Source organism: Crotalus tigris, unplaced genomic scaffold (assembly GCF_016545835.1).
Source record: "Crotalus tigris isolate CLP2741 ecotype Arizona unplaced genomic scaffold, ASM1654583v1 scf7180000022970.308977840:1548163, whole genome shotgun sequence".
NCBI lineage: Eukaryota > Metazoa > Chordata > Lepidosauria > Squamata > Viperidae > Crotalus > Crotalus tigris.
The window spans coordinates 987,670-1,000,696 of NW_024099557.1; the positions used below are offsets into that span (position 1 = coordinate 987,670).

Consider the following 13,027-nt stretch of genomic DNA (forward strand, 5'->3'; position numbering starts at 1 on the left):
GAGTCTGGGCCGCTGCTGGCACTGCCGCTGGGCTGCTCCACCGCTGCTGCTGGCTGAGCTGAGCTGCGGCGCCGAGCCGGTCCCCACGCCTCCTGGTTGCCCAGCCGCGTTCCGCCCCCGGCCGCCCTCCGTGCAACACCGCAGCTTTCCCCGCGCTGCCTGGCCCGTCTCCCTCGCCGTCGGAGGCCGCCTCGGCCCTCTGGAACCCGGCGGGGCCCTGGGGCTGGCGGGCAGGAGCAGCTCCTTCCCGGGTCGCCGGGCTCCGGGCCTCGGAAGTGGCCAGGCGGCGGGGAAGAGGGTGAGGCGGCGGCGATGCCCGCATGTGCGTCGGAGGCCAGCCGGCCGGGCCAGGAGGGGAGAAGTGTCGCCTTCCGAGCGGGAGCTGATGCTCCGGCCGCGCCCCTCTCGCGTGCGACGATTCGGGGAAGGATCATGGCGGTGAAGGGCTGCGTGGTGTGGAAAGGGGCTCCTGCAACCCCACTGCTGTGATGGCGCTCAGGAGGCTGGAGGGGTGGCCAGGTCCCGGGGGGCGACTGGGAGAGGGCAAGAGGTGCCGGGATGAGGATGGGGGGGCTCCAGGTTGGCGGGCGCGAGAGGGTGGCCGGCGGCTCCGAGGCGCGCGGATCCTCCGCGCAGCTTCCGAGGCCCCGGAGGTACCGCCGCTTGGCTCTCCACCAGGCTCTCCGCCAGACTACCATCTCCAGCAGCCCTAAAAAGCACTGTGGAATGCTGGGAGTTGCAGTTCATCACCATCTGGGAAAACATAACTCTCCAAAGATCAATCCTTCCTTCCTTCCTTCCTTCCTTTCCCCTCAATCTCCTTTCTTCTCCATCTCCTTCCTTTCCCCTTCAATCTTCCTTCCTTCCATCTCCATCCCTTCCCCTTCAATCTTTCTCCTTCCTTCCTTCCTTTCTTCCTTCCTTCCTTCCCACTTCAATCTCCTTCCTTCTCCATCTCCTTCCTTTCTCCTTCAATCTTCCTTCCTTCCATCTCCATCTCTTACCCTTCAATCTTTCTCCTTCCTTCCTTCCTTCCTTCCTTCCTTCCTTCCTTCCTTCCTTCCTTCCTTCCTTCCTTCCTTCCCCCTTCAATCTCCTTCCTTCTCCATCTCCTTCCTTTCCCCTTCAATCTTCCTTCCTTCCTTCCCTCTCCATCCCTTCCCCTTCAATCTCTTTCTTCTTCCTTCCTTCCTTCCTTCCTTCCTTCCTTCCTTCCTTCCTTCAATCTCCTTTCTTCTCCATCTCCTTCCTTTCCCCTTCAATCTTTCTTCCTTCCTTCCCCTTCCCTCCCTACCATTTTTGAGCAAGGAAGAGTAAGCTTCTCCAGTGAGCATTGCTATATTGTTTTTTGTGATTAATCACTATGCTTTAATTATGTTCAATTCGTAACAATGAAAATACACCCTCCATATCAGATATTTACATTACGATTCATAACAGTAGAAATATTACAGTTATGAAGTAGCAACGAAAGTAATTTTATGGTTGGGGGTCACCATAACACGAGGAACTGTATTAAAGGGTCGCGGCATTAGGAAGGTTGAGAACCACCGCTCTAGGCCAATCACCAGGAGACTGAGTTCTAGTCTTGCCTTAGGCATGGAAGTTGGCTGGATGACTTTGGGCCAATCAACAGGAGACAGTTCTATCATGAAACAGGAGACAATGTGAGTTCTAGCCTTAGGCTGGATGACTTTGGGCCAATCACCAGGAGACCTGCCTTAGACATGAAAGCTGGCTGGGTGACTCTAGGCCAATCACCAGGAGACTGTGAGTTCTAGTCCTGCCTTAGGCTGGATGACTTTGGGCCAATCACCAGGAGACTGTGAGTTCTAGTCCTGCCTTAGACATGAAAGCTGGCTGGGTGACTCTAGGCCAATCACCAGGAGACTGTGAGTTGTAGTCCTGCCTTAGACATGAAAGCTGGCTGGGTGACTCTCTAGGCCAATCACCAGGAGACTGTGAGTTGTAGTCCTGCCTTAGACATGAAAGCTGGCTGGGTGACTCTAGGCCAATCACCAGGAGACCCAGAGTTTGTTTATTTATTATTTATTACAGTAATTCCCAACCTACAGTCTGCACACCATTGGAGGGGGCGTGCGATGTTGTCATAGGGGGTGTGTGTCTGTGAAAGCTTGAAGAAATGTTATGATTTAAATCTTGAATTAAGTCTTGGGGATCTGTGTCCATGGTCCATAGCCACAAAAGGTATTTAAAGGGGGTCCGTGGTGAAGAAAAGGTTGAGAACCACTGGTCTATTAAATTTCTATAAATATACAAATAAAAAAATAAAAATAATAAAGCCAGCTGGCTTACTTTGGGCCAAAGCAACCGGGGATTGAGAGTTCTAGTTCTGCCTTGGATATGAAGCCAGCTTGGTGTCCCTGGGCCAGTCATTTTCTCTCAACCCTAGGAAGGAGGCAATGGCAAACAAATTTTGAAAAGTCTTGCCAAGAAAACTGCAGGGACTTGTCCAGGCGTCTACAACAATCCAATAACACTGAAACGTGTAGGGAAAAAAAGGGAGTCAAGAATCTCACCCTAACAAACTTAAATAGAGCACTACAGTAAATATATCTAGTTATCCAGATTAATGCTAAGCCCCTAGCAGCTGTTCATCATGAAGAAATTGAGGCTGCCACAAACTTTTTAATCAAATGTATTGGAAGGGGGGGGCTTACGTTACAGGTCTTAACCACTTGATATGTTTACTTTAGCAATCCATTTATCTGTAAATTCTCTTGAATTCCTCCATCCTCTGGATGACCATTTACAGGGGTTATCTATTTTCACGATAAAAGGATGCACAGATGTTTCCAACCACCATCTTTTCCTCAGCCTCTGAGAAATTACAGATAATTTCTTAAACGAGGCATGTTCTAATGATTTTGAGATGATAATGAGGTGTCATTTTTCATTGACTTAACTTGAACAACCTATTAAGCCAAGCTAAAATGGAGTTGGGGATGGAATATTTCAGCCTGTTTCGATAGAACCAACCACTGTGGGATTAAACCATCCCAATGGGTCATGTTTTCTTTAGGTAGAATGTGTGGCGTGAACACAAAACTCTATTTTGTTAACTTGGTGCGTGTGAATTCAGCCACTGGCTTAAGTTTAACAGAATAACAGAGTTGGAAGAGGGATCTTGGAGGTCTTCCAGTCCAATCCTCGGCGCAAACAAGAGACTCTATACCAGTGGTTCTTAACCTTTTTAATGCCGCGACCCCCAACCGGTTGTAAGTCGAGGACTACTCAACCGGTCGTAAGTCGAGGACTACTCAACTGGTGCAGCACTGTTTGCAGAATGGGACTTTTGGCAGGCTCAGCAGGGCAGAGACAGCCTGGACAATTCCTATTGGCTTTTGAAAGCCAATAGAATTAGACTCTATTCAAGAGCGTCTATTCTATGGGCTTTCAAAAGCCAATAGAATAAAAGGGAGTAGCACAGCTAAGAAAAGGGGGAAAAAATGGCGGACTGCGTTGTTTGGCGACCCCTGTGAAATGGTCATTCAACCCCAAATGGGATCCCGACCCACAGGTTGAGAACCACTGATCTATACTATTCTGGACAAATGGTTGTCTAGTCTCGTCTTAAAAACCTCCAGTGATGGAGCATCCATAACAACTGAAGGCAAATCATTCCACTGATTAATTGTTCTGTTAGGAAATTCTTTCTTAGTTTTAGATTGGATCTCTAACTTGATGTTGGTGATTTGTTTAAGGAAGCAGCTGCTGGAGAATAAGTCAAGACCCTCTCCTTTGTGGCAGCCCCTCAGATTTTGAAAGACTGCTCTCATGTCATTTATTTCATCTGTTTCCATATGAAACCAAATCTAATGGCTAGAGAACCTAAGAAATGCAGGCGATTCCTTCCTTTTCTCCAACGTGCCTTCAATCCCGAGTTACTGTATAATAATTCACAACTAAAAAAACCCACCACCCTCTATTTTTTGCTACTCAAATGAAAGAAGCCAATATTTCAGGGATTCTATTACATAACAATTAGAGACCAGGAAGACTTCATAATATTATCAACCGCACTTCTATATTGCTGCAGTATAAACCTTACACTTATAAGGTACCTAAGGGTATGCTTGACACGTTATTACTCGGTAATTCTGCCTGGTTAAAAGTCCTTGAGACTTCAAAAGAAAATATGGATGAACTAAAGATGGGATTTACACTCTGAACTTAGCGACGGGACCAATAGTGATCTTCATGCTGTTCACAATGAACTCTCAGTAGAATCTGGTACGGTTGACCGCAAAACGGGGATAACTTTAGGGGAAGTAGTTTATAAGATCACGTGAAGTATTAATACCACTTTACAATGCCTTGGTAAGGCCACACATGGAATACTGCATCCAGTTTTGGTCACCATGATGTAAAAAACATGTTGAGACTCTAGTACAGAGAAGAGTACAAAGATGAATAGGGGACCGGCGGCTAAAGCATATAAGGAACGATTGCTGGAATTGGGCTTGTCTAGTTTAACGAAGAGAAGGACGAGGGGAGACATGATAACAGTGTTCTAATATCTCAGGGGCTGCCCCAAAGAAGAGGGAGTCAAGCTATTCTCCAAAGCGCCTGAAGGCAAGACAAGGAGCAATGGGTGGAGACTAACCAAGGAGAGAAGCAACCTAGAACTAAGGAGAAACTTCCTGACAGTTAGAACAATTAACCAGTGGAACAACCTGCCTCCAGAAGCGGTGAATGCTCCAACACTGGAAGTTTTTAAGAAGAGACTGGACAGCCATTTGTCTGAAATGGTATAGGGTTTCCTGCCTGAGCAAGGGGTTGGACTAGATGACCTCCAAGGTCCCTTCCAATTTTATTATTACTATTATTATTATTACTTCAGAAAGCTGTGATATTTTAAAAAAATTGTTCATTAATCTTGAAAGATGCTGGGATCAGACATCATCACTGATCATTTAAATTTGACAGGAAACACTAACCAAAGATTATTTCCAGTTTCTGGAATTTCTTTTTAAGGAAGACCAAGCTAAATCCATCTTTGTTATACTTTTTCCAGCGTTAATCTTTTTTTATTGAAAAGAAATCAGACAAGTTTTGGCAGCTTAACCTGACTTTTTTAAAAAAAAAAACCTGAAACCCATTTTAATCAGTGTTTATTTTTTTGGGTACTGTCTTATTCTAAATAGATTTTGTCTCTCTCTTTCTCTCTATATATAATATAAAGCCTATTTTATTACTGTGGGCTTCCTGAGTGTTACATTTGATGGAAAAGAGCATAAATTTAATATAAATAAATAAAATCAAGGAGGCATTGAGAACCCCTTAGGATGATTTTTAAAGTCTATTTTCCTATTCAGAACTGTCTCAAAAACAGCAGCTGCTTCCTTAAACAAATCACCAACATCAAGTCAGCAATGGATAATATTGAAAAAGCAGAGTTGGGAGTGAGACAAAATAGGCAGCGATGCTCTACTTCATACCCCCAATTTCATGCCTCCAGAAATGCTGGACATCAACTTCCATCATTCACAGGCAATTTCAGCAAGGTCACTTGAGAATCCCACGAGTTCAACACATCTCGGAACCAAGTTGCGGAAAAATATGTTCTAGAATGAGGTCACACTTCATGAGACACCAAGACCCTATGCCTCCGATCTCCTCGGGGACATCACATTTCAGTAAAAAAAATATATATTTAAATCACAATTTGATACATTCACCCTCAAACACTAACCAAAACAAAAGGCAGTGCAAGAGTGTTTCAAATAAAATAAATAAAAAGTGTGTCCGCCCACGGAACCATTTCAAAGTCACGATCCAATTTCACAGTCCACGCAGAACCTGGCAGCTGTGAATATGCACACCAATCTTTCTTCTTAATAGCCCAGAAGTTACACACATTAGCATTAACATCTGGAACAAGGATAGACTTATTTATTATTTATTTATTTTAAATATTTCTAGTTGCCTATCTACCTAGAACAGTGGTTCTCAACCTGTGGGTCGGGACCCCATTTGGGGTCGAACGACCATTTCACAGCCCAGAAGTTACACACATTAGCATTAACATCTGGAACAAGGATAGACTTATTTATTATTTATTTATTTTAAATATTTCTAGTTGCCTATCTACCTAGAACAGTGGTTCTCAACCTGTGGGTCGGGACCCCATTTGGGGTCGAACGACCATTTCACAGGGGTCGCCACACAACGCAGTCCGCCATTTTTTTCCCCCTTTTCCTTAGCTGTGCTACTCCCTTTTATTCTATTGGCTTTTGAAAGCCAATAGAATAGACTCTCTTGAATACAGTCTAATTCTATTGGTTTTCAAAAGCCAATAGGAATTGTCCAGGCTGTCTCTGCCCTGCTGAGCCCGCCAAAAGTCCCATTCTGCAAACGGTGCTGCACCAGTTGAGTAGTCCCCGACTTACGACCGGTTGAGTAGTCCTCGACTTAGGACCGGTTGGGGGGGGGGTCGTGGCATTCAAAAGGTTGAGAACCACTGACCTAGAAGGACTAGGATTGACAGGATAGTAGTCTTCCAATATTTGAGAGGCTGCCACGAAGAAGAGGAGGTCAGCCTATTCTTCAAAGAACTTGAAGGCAGGACAAGAAGCAACAGATGGAAACTAATCAAGGAGAGAAGCAATCTAGAACTAAGGAGAAATTTCCTGATAGTAAAAACAATTAATCAGTGGAATGGCTTGCCTCCAGAAATTGTTTTGGTCATGACAATATAAAAAAAGATGTAGAGATTTTGGGAAAAGTGCAGAGAAGAGCAACTAAGATGATTAAAGGCATGGAGGCTAAAACATACGAATGGTTGCAGGAATTGGGTATATCTTATCTAGGGAAAAGAAGGATTAGGGATGATATGATAGCAGTCTTCCAATATTTGAAGGGCTGTCACAAACCAGGAGGGGTCAACCTGTTCTCCAAAGCACCTGAAGGCAGGACAAAGAAGCAACAGATGGAAGTTAATCAAGGAGAAAACCAACTTAGAATCAAGGAGAAATTTGCTGACAGTGAGAATAATTAATCAGTGGAATAGGTGGCCTCCAGAAGTTGTAGGTGCTCCAACACTGGAAGTTTTTAAGAAGCGACTGGACAGCCATTTGTCTGAAATGGTATAAGGCAGTGGTTCTCAATCTTTTTAATGCCGCGATCCCCAACCGGTTGTAAGTCGAGGACTACTCAACCGGTCGTAAATTGAGGACTACTCAACAGGTGCAGCACCGTTTGCAGAATGGGACTTTTGGCGGGCTCAGCAGGGCAAAGACAGCCTGGACAATTTCTATTGGCTTTTGAAAGCCAATAGAATTAGACTCTATTCAAGAAAGTCTATTCTATTGGCTTTCAAAAGCCAATAGAATAAAAGGGAGTAGCACAGCTAAGGAAAAGGGGGGAAAAATGGCGGACTTCGTTGTTTGGCGACCCCCGTGAAATGGTCGTTCAACCCCAAATGGGGTCCCGACCCACAGGTTGAGAACCATTGGTATAAGGTTTCCTGCCTGAGCAGGGGGTTGTTCCCTTCCAACTCTGTTATTCTGCTCACTGAAATTATAATTTAAAGTGCAATAAAAACACACAACGCAATAAAAAGGTGTACGTACTAAAATATAAATCAGCGAATATTGGAATTGTACCATTCTGACATTTCAAAAATCGAAATGTGGAGGGTTCTCAGGATTAAGTTGTGAACTGACTCCATATAAAGTAGCGGTGTGTATTTTCGGCTCCATGAGGAAGCCAGAAGAAAAGTGGGATGGTTTAAGGAACAGCAGAGAGGTACTGCTGCATTTGTGTGAGATCTAAAACTTTTCCTCCAAACCAGTATTTCTCAACCTTGAGAATTTTAAGGCATGTGGACTTCAACTCCCAGCATTGCTGGTTGTGGAATTCTGGGAGTTGAAGTCTACATGCCTTAAAATTGTCAAGGTTGAGAAACACTGCAGTCCAACCAAAACCATCCTTGAAGCCTACATGTATCTGATTTACGACATCTGAAATATGATAACTACATTTGACACACCCAGAGGTCTGTTTCCTACGTTTTAAATTCAGATCCTACATAATCCCACAGAATTCAAACAAGCTCAAGGTGAAGATTAAGACATTAATGAACAATCCCATCAAAGGAGCAACTGGAAGGAACTAGAAGACCTCCAAGGTCCCTTTTAACTTTGTTATTCTGTTAAGTTAGATCAGGGGTCTTCAAACGTGGCCCTTTTATGACATGGGGACTTCAACTCCCAGAATTCCTCAGTCGGCCATTTTGATGACACTGCGGGCTTGGATCCAGACCAGGGGTCTTCAAACTTGGCCCTTTTATGACCTGTGGACTTCAACTTCCAGAATTCCTCAGCCAGCATCGCTGGGAGTTGAAGTCCACAAGTCATAAAAGGGCCAAGTTTGAAGACCCCTGAGTTAGATGCACCAATATTACAGAATTGAAGACCTCCATTTTACCAGTTCTTTTTTCTCTCCAGTTTCCAAGTTCTCCTTTTCACATTCCATCAAACAGCCCCTTATCTTTTTGTCCTTCATCTTTAGCCCACCCAAATTCCAGCTGCCTCCACCTTATCTCACTCATTTCCAATTATTTTTTTCTTTATGTAAAACCTCTACCAAGGCCATCATGAAGCGGATGTAATCTTAGAAGTGCTCCCTTACTTTAATTCCCCAATGATCTGTGGACATTGCATCATTGCCATTTCAGAAAATCAGAACTTTTCATCTGGGCCATTGGACGACTCAAGATTTTATTTTTTTTATCTCTTCAGATGACCTCAAAAAAACCAAACTGATCATCTTGAGATCTTTAGATGGGATGTTCAAACCTTCTACATGCCTCCAACATTTGTCAGAATTAAACTTTGCTGTTCTCCAAATCCAGATGTTAGTTTTTAAACAAATACAACTTACATCATATTTTTTCTTCCAAGTGCCTTCACTTCCAGTCATCTCCACCAACTGCAATCTTAAGCATGGACTACACCAGTGGTTCTCAACCTTTCTAATGCCGCAACCCCATAATACAGTTCCCCATGTTGTGGTGACCCCCAACCACTTATACATCACTGGGTGCCAGGGGCGTGGCCAAAGAAAAGGGGAAAAAATGGCGGACAGCCTTGTTTAGCGACCCCGTGAAATGGTCGTTCAACCCCAAATGGGGTCCCGACCCACAGGTTGAGAACCACTGGACTACACCAATTTGCCAGCAGCTCCAAGTCCTTGCAATACCTTTTCTCCCCAAGTATCCTAAATGTATTTTTTTCCCTATATTCCCTATTCATTTATCATTCTCTGAAACCTGAACCAAGCTTCTTAGAATTCCTGGATTTCTTCCTCAATGGATCCACCATTTCTAGCTCTACTCTCCAAATTTCAGTTCTGCTCCCCTGCCCATTAGAAGGTCACCCCTTCCTCCATTTTGCAAATTCAAAATGTAAACCTCCAGGTACTTCATATTTATCACGCCAAAGCTTTACACCCTTGTAGATGAACTCTTCCCAATCAGAAGTGTGCCAATCACACCACTTTGCACCTGCACCATTTGACACACCACACTTGCACCCATGCCTGGACTCCTTAATTTGGGGAGCAACTTCTAACCCGCCTAACCCATTCTTTTGCAGCCCTTGGATGCAATTCTCAAGTTATTCCCATCTCCCCCCAAAAAGTCACCCCCAACTCTGCCAAAGTGCCCTAACCCTGAAATTTCCATGAATTCTTTTAATCACCGCTGTTCTCCGAAGGAAACACCACCCCGACCTGCAATATTTAAACCTTAATTGGGAAAAAGTCCCAAGCCGAGCGTCCGGCAAACCCTTTATAAAATATTTATACATTTATGCATTTAGAAAATATCCCCCCAATCTTTGCCAACTCCCCAAGAATTCCCGCCGCTTCGCCACACGACCTGTAACCCCCTGAAGTCAACCCTGCGCCTCTGGGGTTCCCCAATCCTGCACTCCTGCCACAGGTCCACCCCTGCACCCCAAATCTTCGCAGGGCACCCCAACTCAGGCCAATCCCTCATCCGCTCCCCGCCCCCACCCAGAAGGCCTCAACTCTCCCATTTCCATCTCCGCACCCAGAAAAAATCCTCCTCCGGTCCCCACGTTTGACCCCCCTCCATCCCCATCGTCCGCACCTGCCCATCCTTGCTGACCCCCCCAAAGTCCCTCCAGAAGTTTCAGCGACCCCCTCCTGAAGTCCCCCACCGGCCACACCTTCCCACCTGCCCCCCCGCCTCCCCCTCCGTCTCCGCAAACTCCGACCCACTCGAGACTCATCCCCTGCCTCCTCTCCGACCCCTCGCGCTGCACCCCACCCCCCCGCGAAGTCCCAACTCCTCCATCCTCGCCTCCCCGGCCCGTCCATCTCCCCCACATCCCCCCCCCCCAAGAACTCTCAGCCCTCACCTGCCGCCCTGCAAGTCCCACCTGCCCCCCCAAAACCTGCCCTGGGTCCCCACTTCCTGCACCCCGAGTCCCCCCACAGCCCCACAAGCCCCGCCCCCCACGGGGTGCCCCTTCTCTTCCGAGGGGGGGAGGGGGGAGGGGGAGGGGGAAGAGAGAGAGAGAGCCGACTTTCTCCTCCCCCCCCACACTCACACTCACACACTCACCTCCGCCATAGCCGAGAGTGAGAACGGCGGGGGGGGGGTGGTAGGAGAGCCCCGGATGTGGAGGCGCACGCTGATTGGCTGTCGCGCACGGGAGCGGAGCGGGAGGGGAGGGCCGCGAGAGGGGACTGCGAGGCGGAGGGGGGACGGGGGGGCGGCGGTGGGGGTCGATGGGGGGGCGACCCTCGGGGGAGGGCTCTGAGGTGAAATGTGGGGGGGGAAGGGGCGTGGAAAGCTGAGGTAAAAGGTGGAAGGGCCGCCGGGAGGAAGGGACAGGTGAGGCAGGTGAGGGGCTCGGAGCCCAGCGGGACCCGAAGGGAGTCGGGAGCGAGCGCCGGAGCCCCGTTGGGAGGGCGAGGAAGGCGGGCGAGGGGAGAAGCTGAGGTTAAAAAAAAAAAAAAAGAGAGAGAGAGGGAAGGGAATTGGGGAGAGGACGAGGGGGGGCAGTAACGCTAAAGGGGAGAGCTGAGGGGGCTTCTTGGGGAAGAAAGGCAGCCGGAGCTGGGGTGAAATCGGGGGAGAGGTGGAGAGCAAGGAAGTGAACCTCGGGCGGGTGGAAAGGGAAAGAGTTAACATAGAATAACAGAGTTGGAAAGAACCTTGGAGGTCATCTAATCCAACCCCCTGCTCCAATAGGAAACCCTATCCCATTTCGGACAAATGGCTGTCCAGTCTCTTCTTAAAGACTTCCAGTGTTGGAGCATTCACCGCTTCTGGAGGCAGGTTGTTCCACTGGTTAATTGTTCTCACTGTCAGGAAGTTTCTCCTTAGTCCTAGGTTGCATCTCTTCTTGGTTAGTTTCCCCCGTTGCTTCTTGTCCTGCCTTCAGGTGCTTTGGAGAATAGCTTGACCCCCCCCCCTCTTGTTTGTGGCAGCCCTTCAAATATTGGAAGACTGCTATGTCACCCCTAGTCCTTATTTTCTCTAGACGAGACGTACCCAAGTCCTGCAACTGTTCTTCATATGTTGAGAGTTTGGAAAAAATTCAGAGAAGAGCAACTAAGATGATCAAAAACCTTTAGACTAAAAGTCTAAAGAAAAGAAGAAATAGGGGAGACATGATAGCAGTATTCCAGTATTTGAGGGGCTGCCACAAAGAAGAGGGGGTCAAATTATTCTCCAAAGCATCAGAGGGAAGGACAAGAAACAATGGTTGGAATCTGATCAAAGAGAGAAGCAACCTGGAATTAAGGAGAAACTTCTTGAAAGTGAGGACAATCAACTAGTGGAACAGCTTTGCCTCCAGAAATCGTGGGTACTTCATCACTGGAGATTTTAAAGAAGAGACTGGACATTCACCTGTCTGAGATGGTGAATGTTCTCCTGCTTGAGTAGGGGGCTGGACTAGAAGACCTCCGAGGTCCCTTCCAGCTCTATTCTATCGCCATAGTCCCTTCCAGATTCTATTCTATTCTATTCTATTCTATTCTATTCTATTCTATTCTATTCTATTCTATTCTATTCTATTCTACTCTATTCTACTCTACTCTACTCTATAATTCTATTCTATTGTATTCCATTCCATTCTATTCTATTCCTATTCCTATTCCTATTGCCTTTAATCATCTTAGTTGCTTTTCGCTGCACTTTTTCCAAAGTCTCAACATCTTTTCTTATATTGTGATGACCAAAACTGGATGCAGTACTCCAGGTGTCAAAAGGAGAAATGTGAGAGCATCCTCGGGCCAAAAGGGAGCAGGGATAGGTAGCCTATGAGAGTATTAGTCTCTGGGGAAGTTAAAGAGGAGAAAGGGGACTTGGAAGACCAGTCTGGGGCAGGTTCCATGGTATTAGGTGATGTGTAGGCCTGGGAAGACCTGACCATCCTTGGCTCTGGGTGACATTGGGGAACATAGCCATTCTTGCATCTCAACTTACTTCACAGGGTTGCTGTTGGCTGAGGTAAAGAGAGGGAGATGTCCGCTAAGCTGTCTTGGATGGCATGAGGCAAGTCAAAATATATACCTTTAGCAAATAATATAAACTCAGGGTTATAGGAAAAGGTGGAGTAGGAAACGAACAAGGCTAGGACTGAGTACAAAGTACAGACATTTTAGGGGAAGTCCATGGAGATTTGGAGGAAGGAACAGAGGGAAGGAGAGAGGGAATGATGAAGTACTTTAAAGGCAACACAAGAGGGCAATTTGAAAAGGGTTAAGGTCTGGGGAAGGGTCAGTGGGAAAAAATTGGGAGAATGAAGGCTGGAAATACGCAGAGAGCTAAGATAAAAAGGAAAGAGACGGCAAATTTGAGGAAAGCTGGGATGAGAATGTAGCTAGATTTAAGAATTATTTGTATCCTGCTTTTATTATTTTTACAAATAACTTGAAGTGGAAAAGTATCCGACATACCTTCCTCCTCTTATTTTCTCCACAACAGTCCTATGAGGTGATTTAGGCTGAGTAGGAGTGATTG

General features: G+C 46.3%; 1 protein-coding gene across 1 annotated transcript in view; it reads right to left on the reverse strand.

The window, feature by feature from the left end:
* MIER2 (MIER family member 2) overlaps positions 1–10,643 on the reverse strand; it is a 63,847-nt gene extending 53,204 nt beyond the window's left edge. Inside the window, exon 1 of the mRNA XM_039319314.1 lies at positions 10,616–10,643. Coding sequence (XP_039175248.1) covers positions 10,616–10,624 — 9 coding nt within the window. The 5' untranslated portion in view covers positions 10,625–10,643. The remainder of the gene's footprint in view (positions 1–10,615) is intronic.
* Positions 10,644–13,027: the final 2,384 nt, after the last annotated feature.